The sequence below is a fragment of the Muntiacus reevesi genome, chromosome 5 (genome assembly GCF_963930625.1).
Source record: "Muntiacus reevesi chromosome 5, mMunRee1.1, whole genome shotgun sequence".
Classification (NCBI taxonomy): domain Eukaryota; kingdom Metazoa; phylum Chordata; class Mammalia; order Artiodactyla; family Cervidae; genus Muntiacus; species Muntiacus reevesi.
The window spans coordinates 77,264,859-77,285,694 of NC_089253.1; the positions used below are offsets into that span (position 1 = coordinate 77,264,859).

Here is a 20,836-nt window from a genome sequence, read left to right on the forward strand (position 1 = left end):
AAGGGGATCCAGGAGAACTGCTCTGCCACGTGGCTGGCAGTCTGGGGTGTTGTGGTGATGGGGTTAGTTTCTAGGTTGTCTCTGGCCAGTCATCTTGCTTGGCCCACAACTCAGGGCCCTTCCTTGGAGCGTGAGCAACTCTCAGCTAAGATGGACTCCAGCATGAAGGATTCTGGGAGGTTAGTAAGACATATTATGGGGTGGGGTCTGCTCTCTCCTTTTGGCCCCTCCTGAATTCTCCCAGTTAGTTTTCTGTGCCAGCACCAAGTTCCTTATCACGAGGGACCTCCTGGTGTGAGACAGCTCCTGCAAGTGGTTATCATTGTGCCTGGCCCAGGGCGGTTGTTTCTGTCAGTGTTTCCCTAGCAACTTGACTCTAGGACTTAAAGCTACAGAATATTTGAGCTGGGGGAGATCTTAGAAATCATTTAGTCCATTCCCATCCTCTTATGAGGAAAAAACTGGCAGTGTAGGAGACTCTCCAAAGCTCTCACAGTTAGGAGGCAGAACCAGAAGTAAGAACCCGGGTCAGATTCCCAGCCTAGACCTCACTGCATCATGAAATACCAACTCTCCTCTGCAGGGGCTCAGGCTCTAGCAGGCTCCCATAGCTCGACCTGCTGTGCCCAGGCAGAAGTGGCTTTCTGGGGGGAAATGCAACATGGGCTTTCACCTGAGGCCACGGTCTAAGTGTGACATCACATAAATCTCCAATAATAATAATAATGAGATCCAAAGAAGTATCTATATTCTTGTGTTAGGTTTGCTATAGCAAATCCTGTTTGGGTTAGATAAGTTTCTTGGAAGTAGAGATTCAGAGTGGTGGTAGCATGATTTAACCTAGGCAGAACATTAGGTACTTTGAATGTTATGAACTTTTAATTAAGTTTCATTTATCACTGTTCTTAGAAAAGTAAGACTTCATTATTTAGTGATACAAAATTTGTGACAGTTCAGAAAGAGATAATTTACTTTTACATTATCCACAAAGGAGTTGCTAATCAACTACAAGAGTTAACAAGATTACTAGGAGCATATTTAGGTTAATAAGAAAACAATATTTTCTAATAGCAAATGAGGAAACAGACAAAGGATTAATCTCAAAAATATACAAGCAACTCCTGAAGCTCAATTCCAGAAAAATAAATGACCCAATCAAAAAATGGGCCAAAGAACTAAACAGACATTTCTCCAAAGAAGACGTACAGATGGCTAACAAACACATGAAAAGATGCTCAACATCACTCATTATCAGAGAAATGCAAATCAAAACCTAAATGAGGTACCATTACACGCCAGTCAGGATGGCTGCTATCCAAAAGTCTACAAGCATTAAATGCTGGAGAGGGTGTAGAGAAAAGGGAACCCTCTTACACTGTTGGTGGGAATGCAAACTAGTACAGCCACTATGGAAAACAGTGTGGAGATTTCTTAAAAAACTGGAAATAGAACTACCATATGACCCAGCAATCCCACTTCTGGGCATACACACTGAGGAATCCAGATCTGAAAGAGACACGTGCACCCCAATGTTCATCACAGCACTGTTTATAATAGCCAGGACATGGAAGCAACCTAGATGCCCATCAGCAGACGAATGGATAAGGAAGCTGTGGTACATATACACCATGGAATATTACTCAGCCATTAAAAAGAATTCATTTGAATCAGTTCTAATGAGATGGATGAAACTGGAGCCCATTATAGAGAGTGAAGTAAGCCAGAAAGATAAATAACATTACAGCATACTAACACATATATATGGAATTTAGAAAGATGGTAACGATAACCCTATATGCAAAACAGAAAAAGAGACACAGAAGTACAGAACAGACTTTTGAACTCTGTGGGAGAAGGTGAGGGTGGGATGTTTCGAAAGAACAGCATGTATATTATCTATGGTGAAACAGATCACCAGCCCTGGTGGGATGCATGTGTCAAGTGCTCGGGCCTGGTGGGCTGGGAAGATCCAGAGGAATTGGGTGGAGAGGGAGGTGGGAGGGGGGATCGGGATGGGGAATATGTGTAACTCTATGGCTGATTCATATCAATGTATGATAAATCCCACTGAAAAATTAAAAAAAAAAAAAAGAAAACAATATTTTCAACCACAAATGCTTTAAAATCACCACTGGGGCTTCCCCAGTGGCTTAGATGGTAAAGAATCTACCTGCAACACAGAAGACAAGATTCAATCCCTGGGTCAGAAAGATCCCCTGGATAAGGGAATGGCTACCCACTCCAGTATTCTTGTCTGGAGAATTCCATGAGCAGAGGAGTCTGGCAGGCTCCATGTGGTCACAAAGACTCAGACATGACTGAGCAACTAACAGTTTCACTTTCATTTAAAGTCAGACAACTGTAGATGCCAACTAAAATTTTTTTCAAGCTATGGAAGCAGTTCCCCCAATATCCTACATGCAATATATTAAACATTTCTTCTTAACTTAAAGCTCCAGTTACACTGTTCTCTCCAGAAGCATTTCACTGGGTGCCTACTATGTGTTAGCTATGTTAGGATTTACTAGTCAACTCCCACCCTCAGGGAGTTTGCAGTCTAGTTGAACTGCTCTTGTTGTTGTTTAGTCATTCAGTCATGTCCAATTTTGTGCAACCCCATGGACTGTAGCTCACCAGGCTCCTCTGTCCATGGGTTTCTTACTTCTGGTTCTGCCTCCAAACTGTGAATACTGGAGTGGGTTGCCATTTCCAGGGGATCTTCCACACCCAGGGACTAAACCTGTGTCTCCTGCGTTGGCAGGCAGATTCTTTACCATCTGAGTCACCCAGGAAGCCCTGAAGTGCTCTAGGTACTTGAAAATAATAAAACTGAATTCCTTTAAAAAAAAAAAAAAAAAAGCTTCTGATTTCACTAACTACAACAGATTTCTCTATTTTCTTACTTGTCATTTCTCTGTTTCTTACTTATCTAAGCTATGAGGCTGTCTGGTACCTACAGAACTTTAACCTTTATTTATTCATCCAATATATACTTACTGAGCATGTAATACATTCAAGGAGCTATAGCAGTGAAGTAAACAAAACTCCGTGCCTTCCTGAAGTTTGCATTACTTGTTTTGCCACAGGTAAGAGATTTGCTATCCAGGACAAAGAAACCCGGAGGGCTAAAAGTAAGGGAGGACCAACAGCTGGGCTTTTATGTGGATGGTCTGAAGTCAGTGCCTTGTGAGAACTATGCCCAGATTGAAAGACTGATGGAACAAGGAGCAAAAATAAGGACCACAGCTCCGACCAGCATGAATGCCAGCAGCAGCCGGTCTCACATGGTCATCACCATTCAGTTCAAGCAGGTTAGATTCAACTGGATGCCAGTGTCCCCATCTCTCACCAACGGGGTCTGGGGATGTGTTCCCAGTAGCATTATGGGCTGCTGCGTATTATGGAGTTTTTTAGATTTGATCTATGGATTAAGATAGCTATTTCCAAACATAGACTATAGGGTCAGAAGCAGGAGAAAGTAAGACACTTGTCTTTTCCTGCCTCCCTCCCGCCACATCCATGCCCCACTCTGGCCTGAGTGATCCCATTACTGATAGAGGGTCACTAGTAAGGTCCCAGAAATGCCCGGAGGGCTAAAGGCTGTTTTCCCTCAAGTAAATTACATACTTTGAGACACAGGTTTTGACCCCCAGTTTGATGAAATTGTGGAAATAGGAGAATGAGTCTCTGGTTTGTCATGGAGAATTCCTATTAACAGTCTTTTCATGCATCACCAATATAATGATGATCAGCTTTCAGATCCATGAGCCTAGAGGACAACCAGATACTGAAGTGTCTTTCTGAAATTTGAAAGTCCAAGATAAAACCTTTGAAACCATATCATCCATGTAATGCTCCACTAGCTAGAATCTTTGATAAGCTAAAGCACACTTTTCTCCTCCATTCTCCTTGGTTGGGAACGATGTAGGGAATGATAGCTACAGTTATGGACAATTTGATTCAGAAATGGTTATCATAAAGCCTGGGTAAGCAATTTTACCACCCCCTTCTCCTAAGCCACAGCACTAGTAATAGATAAAATAGTAATAAATGAAGATTGTCCTGTTCTAACCAGGATTGCTAGACGAACACTAGACCATGTATGACTCCGTTTACCAGCTCTGAAATTGTGGGAAATAATTTACCTTTCCTGAGTCACAACTTCTTGTTCTGTAAAATGAGACAAATAGTTATCCTCGTAGAAATGTTGGGAAGTTTAAATATTACATTTAAAAATTTTTATTTATCTTATTTTTGGCTGGGCTGGATCTTCATTGCTATGCAGGCTTTTCTCTAGTTGCAGTGAGAACAACTACTCTCTAGTTGTTCTCATTGATATGGCTTCTCTTGCTGTGGACCACGGGCTCTAGAGGACAGGCTCAATAGTTGAGGCACATGGGCTTAGTTGCCCCATGGCATGTAGGATCTTCCAGCACCAGGGTTTAAACCCATGTCTCCTGCATTGACATGTAGACTATTTACCACTGAACCACCAGGGAAGACCAAGATACTACATTTTAAAGAACTCTGTAAACTTCCCTGGTGACTCAGATGGTAAAGAATCCACCTACTATGCAGGAGATCTGGATTCTATCCCTGGGTCAGGAAGATCCCCAGGAAAAGGGAATGGCTACCCAACTCTAGTATTCTTGCCTGGAGAATCCCATGGACAGAGCAGCCTGGCAGACTACAGTTCATGGTGTTGCAAAGAGTTGGACAGAATGAGCAACTAAGAACACAAGTAAACTTTTAATTATTATTCACTTGATTTTACAATGTAGGTAAGATGTTACATTGATAGACTATATGAATATAGCATTCACTCCATATTCATAGACTTTGTATGTACTATATTTACAATGAATATAAAGTGTTACATTCATAGACTTTATAGATGGTTTTCTGTGCTATTTTTTAATTTGGAATTTTAGAGGTAGGAGACAAAATTAACTGGATAAAAACGAGCATACTCTGTTTATTGGTGTCAGTAGCAATATTAGCAGGTAAAGAGCCTCTTGATGAAAGTGAAAGAGGAGAGTGAAAAAGTTTATTTAAAGCTCAACATTCAGAAAACTAAGATCATGGCATCCGGTCCCCTCACTTCATGGCAAATAGATGGGGAAACAGTGGAAACAGTAGCTGACTTTATTTTCCTGGGCTCCAAAATGACTGCAGATGGTGACTGCAGCCATGAAATTAAAAGATGCTTACTCTTTGGAAAGAAAGTTATGACCAACCTGGACAGCATATTAAAAAGCATAGACATTACTTTGCCAACAAAGGTCCATCTAGTCAAGGCTATGGTTTTTCCAGTGGTCATGTATGGATGAGAGTTGGACTATAAAGAAAACTGAGCACAGAAGAATTGATGCTTTTGAACTGTGAAGCTGGAGAAGACTCTTGAGAGTCCCTTAGACTACAAGGAGATCCAACCAGTCCATCCTAAAGAAGATCAGTCCTGGGTGTTCATTGGAAGAACTGATGTTGAAGCTGAAACTCCAATATTTTGGCCACCTGATGCGAAGAGCTGACTCATTTGAAAAGACCCTGATGCTGGGAAAGATTGAGGGCAGGAGGAGAAGGGGACAACAGAGGATGAGATGGATGATGGATGGCATCACCGACTTGACGGACATGGGTTTGTGTGGACTCCGGGAGTTGGTGATGGACAGGAAGGCCTGGCGTGCTGCGGTTCATGGGGTCGCAAAGAGTCACACATGACTGAGCAACTGAACTGAACTGAGTGTATGCCAGCCATGATTAGAACCATTACATCTATTATACTTTATCCTCATAACATCCCAATAATATGCTATCATCCCAATTTTACAACTGAGAAAAGTTAAATCATAGCTCAGAAAAGTTAAATCATTTGCTCACAATTACATGACAGCAAGACAACCTGTAGCATTCTTTTCACTACATGACTACACCATCCTGAACAGTTACTTATTTTGCAAATTTCACAGTATCTTTAAAATATCTATTGATTGGGAAGTGGTTAAGACTCTGCACTTCCACTGAAGGGGGCACGTGTTCGATCCCTGTCAGAGAACTAAGATCCCACGTGCCACCTGACGTGGCCAGAAGAAAAACCACTTAATGATTACAGAAATATTAGGACAATAGTTGGTATCTAATACATAACTGGAAATAACGTTACAGAAGGGAAGGGGCAACTGAGATGCTTGGACCTAATAATGTTATTGTAAAATGTCATTGTAAAGAGGATGACATTTTAACTTGCAAATTTTATTATATCTTTTTTGGGTGTGAAATACAATTAGAAAAATATTTCAGAATGTAAATGTAAAATAGATTGACTTCTCGTGTAGCCTGCTACACCTCTAATAGCATTGCTTGTGGTGCTTTCCTGCAGGTTTTCCTAGACAGAAACCTCACCAAACAGTCCAGTATTAACTTGGTAGATTTAGCTGGAAGTGAAAGACAGAAATCCTCAGGATCGGAAGGAGACAGACTGCGGGAAGGATCACGAGTTAACTTAAGTTTAACCAATTTAGGAAATGTCATCAGGTAAATAATCAGTGGGCAGGTACTTATTTATGCCATAAAAATGACCTCAAATATCAAAATTTAGATTAATCATAACCCTTGGTTCATGATCAACTAGCATCATTGGTTTATTCCTGGTCCTCTCCTAGATTTTATTTTAAACTAATTAATTGCTTTTAGATGCAATAACAAACACTAATAAAACTACCACCAAATCCAAAAAACAGTTGGAAGTAATCACCATCTTGCTCCCCTTGGAGGTGACCATCATTTTGAATTTTATGTTTTATGTATGTCCCTCCCTCCCACTTTCTTCCTTTTCTCCCCTTCCTTTCTTCCCTCTTTCTTTTCTTATTTTATCACACCTGAATATTACATTCAGTAGCACTGATTTTTGAATTTTATAAAAAGGTAAAATATTATATTATTTTCTGGATCTTGTATTTTTAAAGTTATTTAGGTATAAATTACATTATAGTAAAGTGCACAAATCTTAAATGTTCAGCTCAATGGATTTTTATATATGTATATATCTATGTAATTAATAACTAGACTGAGATATAGACATTTCCAAAACCCAGAAAACCCCCTCATGCCTTCTCCTTGGCTTTTAATCCCAATGAAAGAAATTAACCTCTGTTATCAAAGATTTATTTTTGCCTAGCTGTATTGATTTTCATATAAATGCAATCATTTATATCAGATCATTGTCTTTTATATCTGGCTTCATTCACTAAGGATTGTTTCTATGGGACTTATCCATGACGTTTTGCTTAGCAATTATCAGTTCTTTTTCATTGTTATGGATTATTTTATTGTAGGAATATACCATTATTTGTCCATTCTTCTATTGATGGCATTTAGTTTGTTTCCAGGTTTTAACCATTATGAATAAAGTTGTTACAAACATTCTTGCACATGTAATTTGGGGAAAATAATTACTCATTTCTCTTAATTATATACCCAGGAGTATAGTTTGTTTTTAGATTCAACATTATTAACAATATCCATCTATCTTACGTGTGGCTCTAGTTAATTTATTTTCTGTTCTTTTCTAAACATTGTGTCTATGAGATTTGTCCATATTGTTACAGTAGCAGTTGTTACAGCATCCATGTTATTACTTCTTTTTCGTTATTATGTAGTCATCCATTGTGGGAATATGCCACAATTTATTCCTTCATTCTCATGTTAATTGATGATTTGGTTGTTTCCAAATCATCAATTTGCCTTTTTTTTTGCTTTTACAAATAGTGCTACTATGAACATTCTCATAAAGTCACTGAGTATCAGTATACTAAAGGATTTTCTGATATCGACAAAGAACTGAAATTATTGTGCTTTATATATAAGGTGTGTGAATACCTAATTTTTCAAGATAAATTGTTCTCCCAAGTTGTTGGTCCAGTTAACAGTCCCAGTGGCAATGTATAACATATCCCATTAATCCACATCTTTTCTAAGACTTGATGTTGTCAGATTTCTTGACATTTACCAATTAAATGGGCATAAACATACTTTGGGCTTCTGGGATAGCTCAGTTGGTAAAGAATTCACCTGCAATGTAGGAGACCCTGGTTTGATTCCTGGGTTAGGAAGATCCCCTGGAGAAGAGATAGGCTACCCACTCCAGTATTCTTGGGCTTCCCTAGTGGCTCAGCTGGTAAAGAATCGACTTGCAACGTGGGAGACCTGGGTTTAATCCCTGGGTTGGAAAGATCCCCTGGAGAAGGGAAATACCTGGAGAATTCCATGTACAGTCCATGGGGTTGTAAAGAGTAAGAGACGACTGAGCGACTTTCACTTTCAAACATACTTTACTATGATCTTGAGAGTCCTGGTTACTAGCAAGCTTGAACAACATTTGATTTCTTTTTTAGCAATATATTTTCTCTCAAAAATACCTGTGCTTACGTTTTCCCCTTTATTCTATTTATTTGTTGTCTTTTTCATTGATCTGTAGATGTTTTAAACATCTTTTTATTACTCTTCTCTCAGGTATATGTATCATAAGTTATCTTCTCCCAGTTAGTAGATTGTGTTTTCACTTGTTAAAAGATGTCTATTGATGATCAGAAGTTATGGTGTATGTTTTGCATTTTTTCATTTTCTGTGTCTTGTTTAAGAAAATTTGTACTTAAACCCTATCTATCTGGAGTTGATTTCTGTGTATAGTGTAAAGTAGGCATCCTTTTCTTCCGGGGTCCAGCCCCAGCAGGATCCAGGGGAACCCTCAGGATGAACGGCATTGGCGAATGAGAGAGAGACAGTGAGACAAAATTTAGGGGCTGAGTCTGGAGTTTATTTCTGCACGGCCCCTTCATACCCTTAACAACATCTTTTTGGGGGAAGTGCATATTGCTTACAGACAGGTCATCTCAAAACATTACAGCAACTTGACCTTCAACAGAAACAGGATGTCACCCACACACATTTCATTCACAAGAGTCTTTCTTATTTGGCCTTCAGGCCTGCTAACATTTTATGGCTTGCACCTGGTGTGACTTAAGCAACTTCAGTAGCCGACCCTGTTTTTCTTATGATTAATCTATTTTCTTTCTAATAGGTGTCATCTCTATGGGAACTAGATAGGATTACATTTTTACAGAACAGAAATGCAAAGGATTGCAAAAACAGCAGATATAGCACAAAACAGGCTCTTAGTCTAAAAGTTAATTACCTGCAAGAAGTCACCAGCTAATCTCTATCTGAAGTATTTTCTATTAGGCACATTTGTGGCTATTATATTTGTGGAGCTTTCTCACCCTGCGAAGGGGCCTATGCTTAATAGTTTCTTTTGTTAGTGTACTGTGCTTAGGATGTTTAGAACAATCATGAGCATTTTTGCAATGAGAGCACACATTTATCAAACAAGCCAGAATGCCAGCAAAAGGGTTTGAACTGAAGCATTTCTTCCATCCCTGGCCCCTTCATAGGGTACCAGCGTCTAGGAGATTTATTAATTAGGGTTTTAAGTTGGTCCTCATTCAGTGAAAGAGGAGCAGGAGAGCTCTCGGCAGGCAACACAAGAATCCGCAGCAGGGCAAACGAACAACAGCAGAAAAGGGGGGAGGATACAGGGTGGGGTAGAGGCCGAGGCCAACCTGGAGGGTCCCTTATCCTAGACGGCCTTGCCTGTCAGGTTTTTTCCTCGTGACCTCGTCATGGATGGGGTCCCGGACGGCCTTGCCTGTCCGGTATTTTCTTCATGACCTCGTCATGGATGGGATCTCCCATAATGGCTCTCAGAACTTTTCATTACTTTTTTCTTACAGATTACCAATTTTTTTTTTTGTCTCATTTGTTGGATAGTCTGTCCTGTCCCCAGTGATCTTCTATGCTACCTCTGTCATATGTCAAAATTCAACATTTTTTTAAAAAACTATTTCCTGGCTTTTTCATCTTTTCAGTGGTCAAAGTCTAAAAATAATAAATACTTCAACCTAATCCTGGATAATGGGCTTCTCAGGTGGTGCAGTGGTAAAGAATCCACCTGCCAGTGCAGAAGATGCCAGAGACACAGGTTCCATCCCTGGTCAGGAAGATCCCCTGGAGAAGGAAATGGCAATCCGCTCCAGTATTCTTGCCTGGAGAATCCCATGGACAGTGAAGCCTGGTGGGCTACAGTCCATGAGGTTGTAAAGAGCTGGAAACGACTGAGCGATTGAGCACACACATCCTTGGATAATATGAAGATCTCCATCTTACATATGTCATTGTTGACATGTATTCTAATTCTATTCTTTAACCCCCAAATATTATTATTACTGTTTCATACAGTTAGTGTTCATTCACATTTATCTATTTTTAAAATTATTTTTATTCATTCCTTCTTAAACTTCAGAGCTGCTATATAAAACAATTTCTTTCTGATCGAAATATTCTCTAGATTCCCCTTAATGACCATTTGCTGACAGCAAATTCAGTTTTTGTTTGGTTGAAATTTCTTATTTCAACTCATTTTTGAAAGATAATTTTGCTGGGTATATAATTCTGCTGCTGTTAAGTTACGTCAGTCGTGTCTGACTCTGTGCGAACCCATAGACAGCAGCCCACCAGGCTCCTCTGTCCCTGGGATTCTTCAGGCAAGAACACTGGAGTGGGCTGCCATTTCCTTCTCCAATGCATGAAAGTAAACAGTGAAAGTGAAGTCACTCAGTCGTGTCCCACTCTTAGCGACCCCATGGACTGCAGCCTACCAGGCTCCTCCATCCATGGCAGTTTCCAGGCAAGAGTACTGGAGTGGGTTGCCAGTGCCTTCTCTGATATAATTCTAGATAAGGAGTATTTTCTTTCAGCTTATTAATGATACCATTCTACTGTTTTCCGTTGTTGGCCTAATTGCTGTTCCACTGAAGACAATCTTTTTCCCTAACTGCTTTTAAACTCTTCTTTTTTGGTGTTCTCTAATTTAATTCTGCTGCATTTTATTTATCCTGCTTGGAATTTCTTAGTCTCCATAGCTCTGATAGTGATTTTCATCAACACTCGAAAATTCTCAGTCATTATCTTTCACATATTGCTTCTGCACATTTTTTTTTTCTCCTTTCTCTTCTGAAACTTCAATTACCCTATTTGAATCTTCTTTTCCCGTCCTCCATGTCTCCTAACCTATCTTTCTGATTTTTCCTCTCTATGTCTCCAGGCTGCAATCTAGATTTCTTCTGAACTCTCTAGTTCACTAATTCAATTATCACAGTGTCTACTGTTGAACTTATCCTTAGGGTTTTTAATTTCAATTGCTGTATCTAATCCTTTCTAGATAATAATTTTGTTTCTTTTCTGAACCTGGTAGCTGAATTTTTGGATTTCTTTTCTTTGTTTGTGATTATAATTTATCAGAGATGGGATTTCCTCCCTCCTCCCCACTCTTCAGTGCCTACACTGCTCCCTCTGAAGTACCCTGAGTGACATTTACTTCTCATTCACTCTTGCTTGATTCTGTCGCCTCTCAGGTCCTAACTCTGCGGGATCTTCCTAAGGCAATATGAGAAAAAGACCAGAAAGGATTTAAATGTGCTCCCCATACCTGTCTCCACATTGCTAGCCTACCACCCTCTGCCTCAGGTCAAAACCCTTCTCTGTACACACACAAAAAGACCCTTCTCTGCAGGCTCTGGGTTTTTCTCCCAAGGTTTACTGTGTTAGTGCCCCAGATCTGGGCCTCCCTCTCTGTTATGGTTTTCCCGGGGTTGACCTTGGAGAGGGAGCCAGCTGCTCCTATCTTCAATACTCCAGTGTCCTTGTACAGAAGGTATCTCAGCTATTGGATGTTCCTTAGTGTCATGTCTGGTATACAGGGTTGACAAGGATATTTGAGGGGTGTTTCTGACTCACACACAAAGAGGCAGATTTCTTTTTGATATATTTAAAGCTTTTTATTGTTTTATATTTTCTTTTCATTAGTGCTCTGGCTGATGCAGCCATGGGGAAGAAAGTCCTCCACGTTCCCTACAGAGACTCTGTACTGACCAAACTGCTCCAGTCAGCTCTGGGTGGGAACAGCAGAACTACTCTGGTAAAGTGACTTTCCTACCACATTTTAGACTGTTTAGACTCACGCAGCTGTCATGATTGCTGTTGTTATTATCATTAAAGTTATTCTTCACAAGAATCTTGTCAGTTCTTGACAAGATTCTCAGTTTCAGCACACTTACTGGGAGCCTCATTTCCTTCCTTCCTAAAGTGAAGATAACAATATCGCCTTGAAACTGTGGTTGTGATGATTAAATGAAATATAATGAACAAGCTTTAAAAGTTGCAAAGCTGGACAAAGATAAATGATTATTCACCAGGCCCTTATGCTCTGAATCATAGCCTCCAGGTCCATAGATTAGGAGTTGCCACATGGGCAGTCACATTCCCTCCTGTTCACGCTCAGTGATTCTGCCCATCTCCAGCTCATCAAAAAGTTTATTTTCTCATTTGAATTCTAGAACAGTTTAGCTGAAGTCAATACCAGATTTGAAACCATTTAAGTGGGTACTCAGTAATGATTTATTTATTAGTCTCTGCAGTGCTACCATTCAACTGTCATTTAAATTCCTGAGGAAACCTGTTGGGGACTCAGTGCTGAGGGTTGTGTAGTACAGAGGTTAGCAGCACAGTTCTTCAAGTCAGGGCAGGTTCAGGTCCCAGCTCCACCAGTTATGGGTGACCTTGGCACATTGCTCTTATCTAAGCCTCAGTTTTCTGACTTGTAAAGTTTAAACAAACCACAAGTTCCAAGATATTCAATGAATGTTAGCTGTGTAAAATCAACAATAGCAATGTGCTCTGCATTTAGTCGCTCAGTAGTGTCTGACTCTCTGTGACCCCATGCACTGTAGCCCACCAGGCTCCTCTGTCCATGGAGATTCTCCAGGCAAGAGTACTGGAGTGGATTACCTTGCCCTGCTTCAGGGGATCTTCCCTACCCAAGGATCAAACCCAGGTCTCGAGCATTGCAGAGGGATTCTTTACCATCTGAGCCACCAGGGGAGCCCAAGTATACTAGAGTGGGTAGCCTATCCCTTCTCCAGAGGATCTTCCTGACCCAGGAATCAAACTGGGATCTCCTGCATTGTAGGTGGATTCTTTACCAACTGAGCGACCAGGGAAGCCCAACAATAGCTATATATGCTATATAAAAAACAAAATCTGAAAAGGATATTTGTTTACAGATAGCAGCAATAAGTCCAGCTGACATCTGCTATGAGGAAACTTTATCAACACTAAGATATGCTGAAAGGTATGATTATGAATACTTATTATCTATAGTGGTTCTAAGTTCTAAATCTGGCAAATTCTTCTAGTACCCTTAAACTTGATGAGCTGGTGTCTTGGGAAAGGGTCCAGAAAAAAGAAGAACAAAATGATTTGTGAGAGAAGAGGGAGAGAAAAGAAAATAAGAGGAGACAGAAATAGAGGCTCAGGGCCCTCCTAGCCTGTCATTCTGTCACTGTAGTCCTGGATGGGGGAGGAGCCACAGGCTCTAATTCATGGGAGGAGCATTGATCCCACCCCTGAAGTGCTCAGTTCTCTGTCTCCCTGCATTTTTCTGTCAAATAGCATGGCCATTCATAGATTCTCCTTTTGTCTTATGGGCCACAGGGAGAGAATAGGTCACAGGCAGGGAATTTTTGTGCTAATGATAAAGATGAGCATGTAAGAGGCTCCCAAAGTTGGGAACCAGTCCTGGGCCCAGCCCCTTCCCCGCTGTTTGTCTCAAATCTGCAGGCCCCACACAGCAGGTCAGAGGTGGCTCCTCCCAGGGAGGGCCTGTCCACACACGTTCCTGCCTTCCCACTTGGCCCAGGAAGCAAGCCCACTCCTGGCAGGTCAGTCCTAGCAGGAGGCTGTGGCCGAGCCGAGTTTCTGCTTTTCAAGGCAGGCAGAAGTCTGCTTCCCCTGACCCTTTGGGGAAAGTGAGGGTCTGGGGAGAGGGAGGCTCTAACCAGGAGTTGGAACCCCATGGCGTCACCACCCCTGCATCCCATTCAGCATGGCCAGCGTGGAGAGTCCCCCTCTGCAGCTTTCCCATCAGCTTGGTTCAGGAGCTTGGAATTCTCGGCCAGCGTTCCAGGTGACTGGAGCTGGCGTGTGAAACGATCCTGGTTCCTATTTATTCTAATACATCACTTGTCAGGTCTACGGGCCAGTGTGTCAGACAGAATCTGGCCCTACTCCCTCTAAGACCTGAACCTCCCTGCCCCTTGGTGAGCTCACATGCTGAAGGAGGTGACGTGACACCTCCCTCTCTGGGCTGAGTGAAGACTCCGTGAGATGGTTCATGAACCGTTCCTGGCTAAGTTCTGCCTGGCACGGGGCTGAAGCTCAAAATGACAGTTGTTATGATGTCTCCAAGTAGTTCTCTCGGGTGTTCCCTGGCCTCTTCTCTAGGGAAAGGCCTTTGCGTTTTAGGGACAAACCCTTGCATTCTCATTCCTCACTGCCAGGCCTCAGTATCATTTTGCTTCATTTGTTTTTCTCTGTTTTCTTCCAGCATCTATGCTACAAACTCAGAACTTAAGGTTGAATTTTGCTTTTAGTATTATGTACTGTGCTGTGCTTAGTCACTCAATAATGTCTGACTCTGCGATCCCATGGACCGTAGCCCACCAGGCTCCTCTGTCCATGGGATTCTCCACGCATGAATTCTGGAGTGGCTTGCTATGCCCACCTCAGGGGATCTTCCCAACCCAGGGATCGAACCTAGACTCCTGCACTGCAGGCAGCTTCTTTACAGTCTGAGCCACCAGGGAAGCCCTTAGTATGTAGAATATTAATTTTCTCTCCATTTGTCAGATCTAAACTGTTGCTAGCACTTTTTACGTGAGAGACTGTGTGATGCCGAGGAAGAAGAAAATGATCCCCAGGGGTCCTGGGCTCCAGGCATGGATCTGTTGTGGACCCTGTGACTGGGGGCAAGCCTTGCAAACCCTATTCCTCAGGGAAAGGAGTAAGGCTGCCAGATGTAGCAAATGAAAATATAGGATGCCCAATTACATTTGAATTTCAGGTAAAGAACATGTCATGTTTTAGCCTAACTATGTCCCATGCAGCACTAGCCAGGAGTGAACGAGGACAGCAGTCCCCAACCTTTTGGCACCAGGGACTAGTTTCGTGCAAGACAATTTTTCCAGGGACCGGGGGTCAGGAGAGGTAGGGGTGGGGAGTAGGGGTGGTTTGGGGTGATTCAAGCACATTACATTTATTGTGCCCTTTATTTCTGTTGTTATCATATCAACTCCACCTCAGATCATCAGGCCTTAGATCCTGGAGGTTGGAGACCCTGAACTAGGCAAAGTCCAAGCCCACTCCTGGCCTGGCACTCTTGGCAGAGCAGTTGCTGGCAACCTCCAGGGTTTGTGTTGTTACAGAAACAGAAGAGATTGAAGAGATTGTTTTCATTAACCAAGTCAGCCCAACTGGGGGAGTGTGTTTGGGGCCCAGAACACATTGGGGGGTGGGCTCCAGGCTTGGGCTGAGGGGCTCATGTTTGAGCCCTGGATGCCACTGAGTCCCTTCTGGTCTTAGTGGTTTACTGGAAACTTACACAGTGGAATCTCAAGTTACTAGGAAGTAAAAAGCTCCCATTTTGACCATTTGAGACCAGTTTCCCGCCAGTGCTCTGGTAGTCCTGCTCCAGCTGCAAAAGACCCAGGGCCTGAATGTGTGTCCACCTTTGCACAGGGCTAAGAAGATCCGGAACAAAGCTGTTGTCAACACTTCCACCCTGATGAGGGAGTCCAGGGCAGAGAACGACAGACTGCTGCTCAGGTGTGGAAACAGCACAATGGCAGGTAAACTGAGTCAGGAGTCAGTGCAGGTCCAAGGCAGCAGTCACGAGGCTGGAATTGGGAAGGAGGGAGAGAGGGGCACGGCCAAGCCCGGTTGCAGGGTTGGGGCTGTGGGGAGATAGGCGAGTGGGGGGTGTTGCACTGGAAGGGCAGGGGTCAGGAGCCCTTGCATTTAGTCTGAGGGGAGCCCTAGGGCAGGCCAAGACATCCCTTGACCTTTGTCCAGGACATTTTGGCCTGAATGTAATTCTCATGCGATTGTAAGAAATACTGGCCCTGGCCTTTTGAAATGGTCATTTTAGTCTCATTTTTTAATTGCCATTTTTATTTTGAGGCTGTTCTTTCCCCCGGGACTACTTTCTCCTTAACCAGATTTGGACAGTGGCCATTTGGCATTTGTTCTGCTGATGGCCTCCTGTAGTTAAGTGATGTTTTGGGACCCAAGAAGTGCTAGCCCCCTAACCCTCTTCTAAGACTCTACTCAGCCCTGGCTGCACGTTAGAGTCACCTGGTGACTCTAACCACTTGAACCAAGGGCACCACTTGAACCAATTACCCATCCCCAGGGCAGCAGCTCACCTTAGACGGCACCACTGGGCAGTTATTGAGAACCATTGCTTTGAGTGAAGGTCTTAGTTTTTCGTGTGGCAGCTTGAGTTGTGTGTAATTTTATGTGCATTAACAATTTAGCATAGGATTTGTGAAAAGGGCAAAATATAAAACTGTTGAAGTAGAATTGATAAAGGCGTTCAGCATCAAAAGAGCCAGGGCGGAAGGTGGGGAAGCCCTGTGCTCAGTGCTCTTAGCAGAGCATGACACATTGTCCTGCCCTTGGTACCTGTTCCCCCTCCCCAAGTTGGGCTCCCTCAAGCCACATGGACCCTCTCTCTGGTGGTAGCGGCTCTTCTGACCCTAACACACACAACTTCATGGATGTTCCTCTTGAGGGCAAGTTGTTGCCACCTGGCATATCTCTGGGTTCCCACATCCTTGCTCAATAAAGCTTCAGCCTCAACAAGGAACTTCCTAAATTAGAGTCTGTACCCATATCTGGTCCAGGGTGACACTGATGGGTCACAAATCTCTGCACCTGGACAAGCCAGATGTTGACCTAAATGTTGCATCTGATTCCCATTGTTCATAAGCATAGACACAGAACTCATGAAAAACAAGGGAAGATAAATCTTTGATTCTTCCTAAATCCCCTGACTTAACAGGAATTCCCTGAAACCATCTCGCATGCTCACACAGTTGAAAAACATAATGTTGAGCTTCCTGCTCTTCTGATAAAGGATCTCTTTGCTCTAGTTTCCTATGAATTAAAGGGTGAACCCAGTCTTTTTTTAGTTTTTTAAGAAGATTTTTTATTGAAGTATAGTTAATTTATAATGTGTTTGTTTCAAGTGTATACATAGGGATTCAGTTGTATATAGATAGATAGATAAGTATACACATATAAATATATATAATTTTTTTTCAGATTCCTTTCCATTATATAAAATTCTTTTACAGATTCTTTTCCATTATAGGTTTTTATGAGATAGTGAGTATAGTTACTTGTATTATATAATATGCCCTTGTTGCTTATCTATTTTATATATAATAATGTGTATCTGTTAATCCCAAACTCCTAGTTTACCTCCCACCTCCACCCCCAGCTATCCCTTTTGATGATTATAAGTTTTTTATTTTTTTATGTTTTAAATGTATTTTAATTGGAGGCTAATTGCTTTACAATATTGTGGTGGTTTTTGCCATACATTCACATGAATCAGCCATGGGTGTACATGTGTTCCCCATCTTGAACCCCCCTCCCACCTTCCTCCCCATCCCATCCCTCAGGGTCATCCCAGTGCACCAGCCCCGAGCACCCTCTCTCATGCATCAAACCTGAACTGGTGATCTATTTTACATATGGTAATATACATGTTTCAATGCTGTTCTCTCAAATCATCCCACCCTCGCCTTCTCCCACAGAGTGCAAAAGTCTGTTCTTTACATCTGTGTCTCTTTTGCTGTCTCGCATATAGGGTCATCGTTACCATCTTTCCAAATTCCATATATATGCGATAGTATACTGTATTGGTGTTTTTCTTTCTGACTTACTTCACTCTGTATAATAGGCTCCAGTTTCATCCACCTCATTAGAACTGTTTCAAATGCATTCTTTTTTATAGCTGATAATATTCCATTGTGTATATGTACCACAGCTTTCTTATCCATTCATCTGCTGATGGACATCTAGGTTGCTTCCATGTACTGGCTATTATAAACAGTGCTGCAATGAACATTGGGGTGCACGTGTCTCTTTCAGATCTGGTTTCCTCGGTGTGTATGCCCAGGAGTGGGATTGCTGTGTCATATGGCAGTTTTGTTTCCAGTTTTTTAAGGAATCTCCACACTGTTTTCCATAGTGGCTTACTAGTTTGCATTCCCACCAACAGTATAAGAGGGTTCCCTTTTCTCTACACCCTCTCCAGCATTTATTGTTTGTAGACTTTTTGATAGCAGCCATTCTGACCGGTGTGAGATGGTACCTCACTGTGGTTTTGATTTGCATTTCTCTGATAATGAGTGATGTTGAGCATCTTTTCATGTGTTTATCAGCCATCTGTATGTCTCCTTTGGAGAAATGTCTGTTTAGTTCTTTGGCCCATGTTTTGATTGGGTCATTTATTTTTCTGGAATTGAGTTGCAGGAGTTGCTTGTTTGTTTTTGAGATTAATTCTTTGTCAGTTGTTTCATTTGTTATTATTTTTTCCCATTCTGAAGGCTGTCTTTTCACCTTCCTTATAGTTTCCTTTGTTGTGCAGAAGCTTTAAGTTTTAATTAGGTCTCATTTGTTTATTTTTGCTTTTATTTCCAATATTCTGGGAGGTGGGTCATAGAGGATCCTGCTATGCTTTACATCAGAGAGTGTTTTTGCCTATGTTTTCCTCTAGGAGTTTTATAGTTTCTGGTCTTACATTTAGATCTTTAATCTGTTTTGAGTTTATTTTTGTATATGGTTTTAGAAATTGTTCTAGTTTCATTCTTTTACAAGTGATTGACCAGTTTTCCCAGCGTCACTTGTTAAAGAGATTGTCTTTTCTCCATTGTATATTCTTGCCTCCTTTGTCGAAGATAACGTGTCCATAGGTGTGTGGATTTATCTCTGGGCTTTCTGTTTTGTTCCATTGATCTATATTTCTATCTTTATGCCAGTACCATACTGTCTTGATGACTGGAGCTTTGTCGTATAGCCTGAAGTCAGGCAGGTTGATTTCTCCAGTTCCATTCTTCTTTCTCAAGATTACTTTGGCTATTCGAGGTTTTTGTATTTCCATACAAATTGTGAAATTATTTGTTCTAGTTCTCTGAAAAATACCGTTGGTAGCTTGAATCTATAGATTGTGTTGGGTAGTATACTCATTTTCGCTATATTGATTCTTCCAATCCATGAACTTGGTGTATTTCTCCATCTATTTGTGTTATCTTTTATTTCTTTATCAGTGTTTTATAGTTTTCTATATATAGGTCTTTTGTTTCTTTAGGTAACTTTATTCCTAAGTATTTCATTCTTTTTGTTGCAATTGTGAATGGAATTGTTTCCTTAATTTCTCTTTCTGTTTTCTCATTGTTAGTGTATAGGAATGCAAAGGATTTCTGTGTGTTAATTTTATATCCTGCAACTTTACTACATTCATTGATTAGCTCTAGTAATTTTCTGGTGGAGTCTTTAGGGTTTTCTATGCAGAGGATCACGTCATCTGCAAACAGTGAGAGTTTTACTTCTTCTTCCCCAATCTGGATTCCTTTTATTTCTTTTTCTTCTCTAATTGCTGTGGCTAAAACTTCCAAAACTATGTTGAATAGTAGTGGTGAGAGTGGGCACCCTTTTCTTGTTCCTGACTTTAGGGGAAATGTTTTCAGCTTTTTACCATTGAGGATAATGTTTGTTGTGGGTTTATCATATATGGCTTTTATTATGTTGAGGTATGTTCCTTCTATGCCTACTTTCTGGAGGATTTTTATCATAAATTGATATTGAATTTTGTCAAAGACTTTCTCTGCATCTATTGAGATAATCATATGGTTTTTATCTTTCAATTTGTTAAGGTGGTGTATCACATTGATTGATTTGCAAATATTGAAGAATCCTTGCATCCCTGGGATAAAGCCCACTTGGTCATGATGGATGATCTTTTTATTTTTTATTTTTTTATTGTTATTTTTCATTTGGTTGATCTTTTTAATATGGTGTTGGAATATATTCTGTTATAAAAATACCAACAGTATTTTTCAGAGAACTAGAACAAATAATTTTACAATTTGTATGGAAATACAAAAAAACCTTGAATAGCCAAAGCAATCTGCTGGAATATGTTCTGTTTGCTAGAATTTTGTTAAGGATTTGTGCATCTATGTTCATCAGTGATATTGACCTGTAGTTTTCTTTTTTGTGTAGCATCTTTGTTTAGTTTTGGTATTAGGGTGATGGTGACTCTGTGGGAGAAGGCAAGGGTGGGATGATTTGAGCGAATACCATTGAAACATGTATATTATCATATGTGAAACAGATCATCAGTCCAGGTTCAATGTATGAGACAGGGTGCTCAGGGCTGGTGCACTGGGATGACCCTGAGGGATGGAATGGGGAGGAAGGTGGGAGGAGGGTTCAGGATGGGGTTTAAATAAATCAGATTAAGAAGAAAAAAAAATAGAATGAGTTTGGAAGTTCACCTTCCTCTGCAATTTTCTGGAAGAATGACTATAAGTTTATTTTCTAATTTTGTGAGTCTGTTTCTGTTTTGTAAATAAGTTCATTTGTATCATTTTTTAAAGATTCCACATATAAGTGATACTATATGATATTCATATTTGTCTTTATGATAATCTCTAGGTCCATGCATATTGCTGCAAATGGTGTTACTTTTTATGGCCGAGTAATATTCCCTTATATATATGTACCACGTCTTCTTTATTCACTCCTCTGTTGGTGGACCTTTAGATTGCTTCGATGTCATGACTATCATACCTAGTGCTGCTATGAAGATCCTGGC

The 20,836-nt window shown here is 41.1% G+C and overlaps 1 protein-coding gene across 1 annotated transcript in view; it reads left to right on the top strand.

Moving 5' to 3' along the window:
- The window catches only part of LOC136168297 (kinesin-like protein KIF28P), a 74,924-nt gene that overhangs the window by 20,907 nt on the left and 33,181 nt on the right, over positions 1–20,836 (top strand). The window contains 5 exon segments of the mRNA XM_065935579.1: positions 3,087–3,311; positions 6,380–6,534; positions 11,920–12,031; positions 13,176–13,243; positions 15,688–15,797. Of these exon segments, the coding sequence (XP_065791651.1) occupies positions 3,087–3,311; positions 6,380–6,534; positions 11,920–12,031; positions 13,176–13,243; positions 15,688–15,797 (670 nt within the window).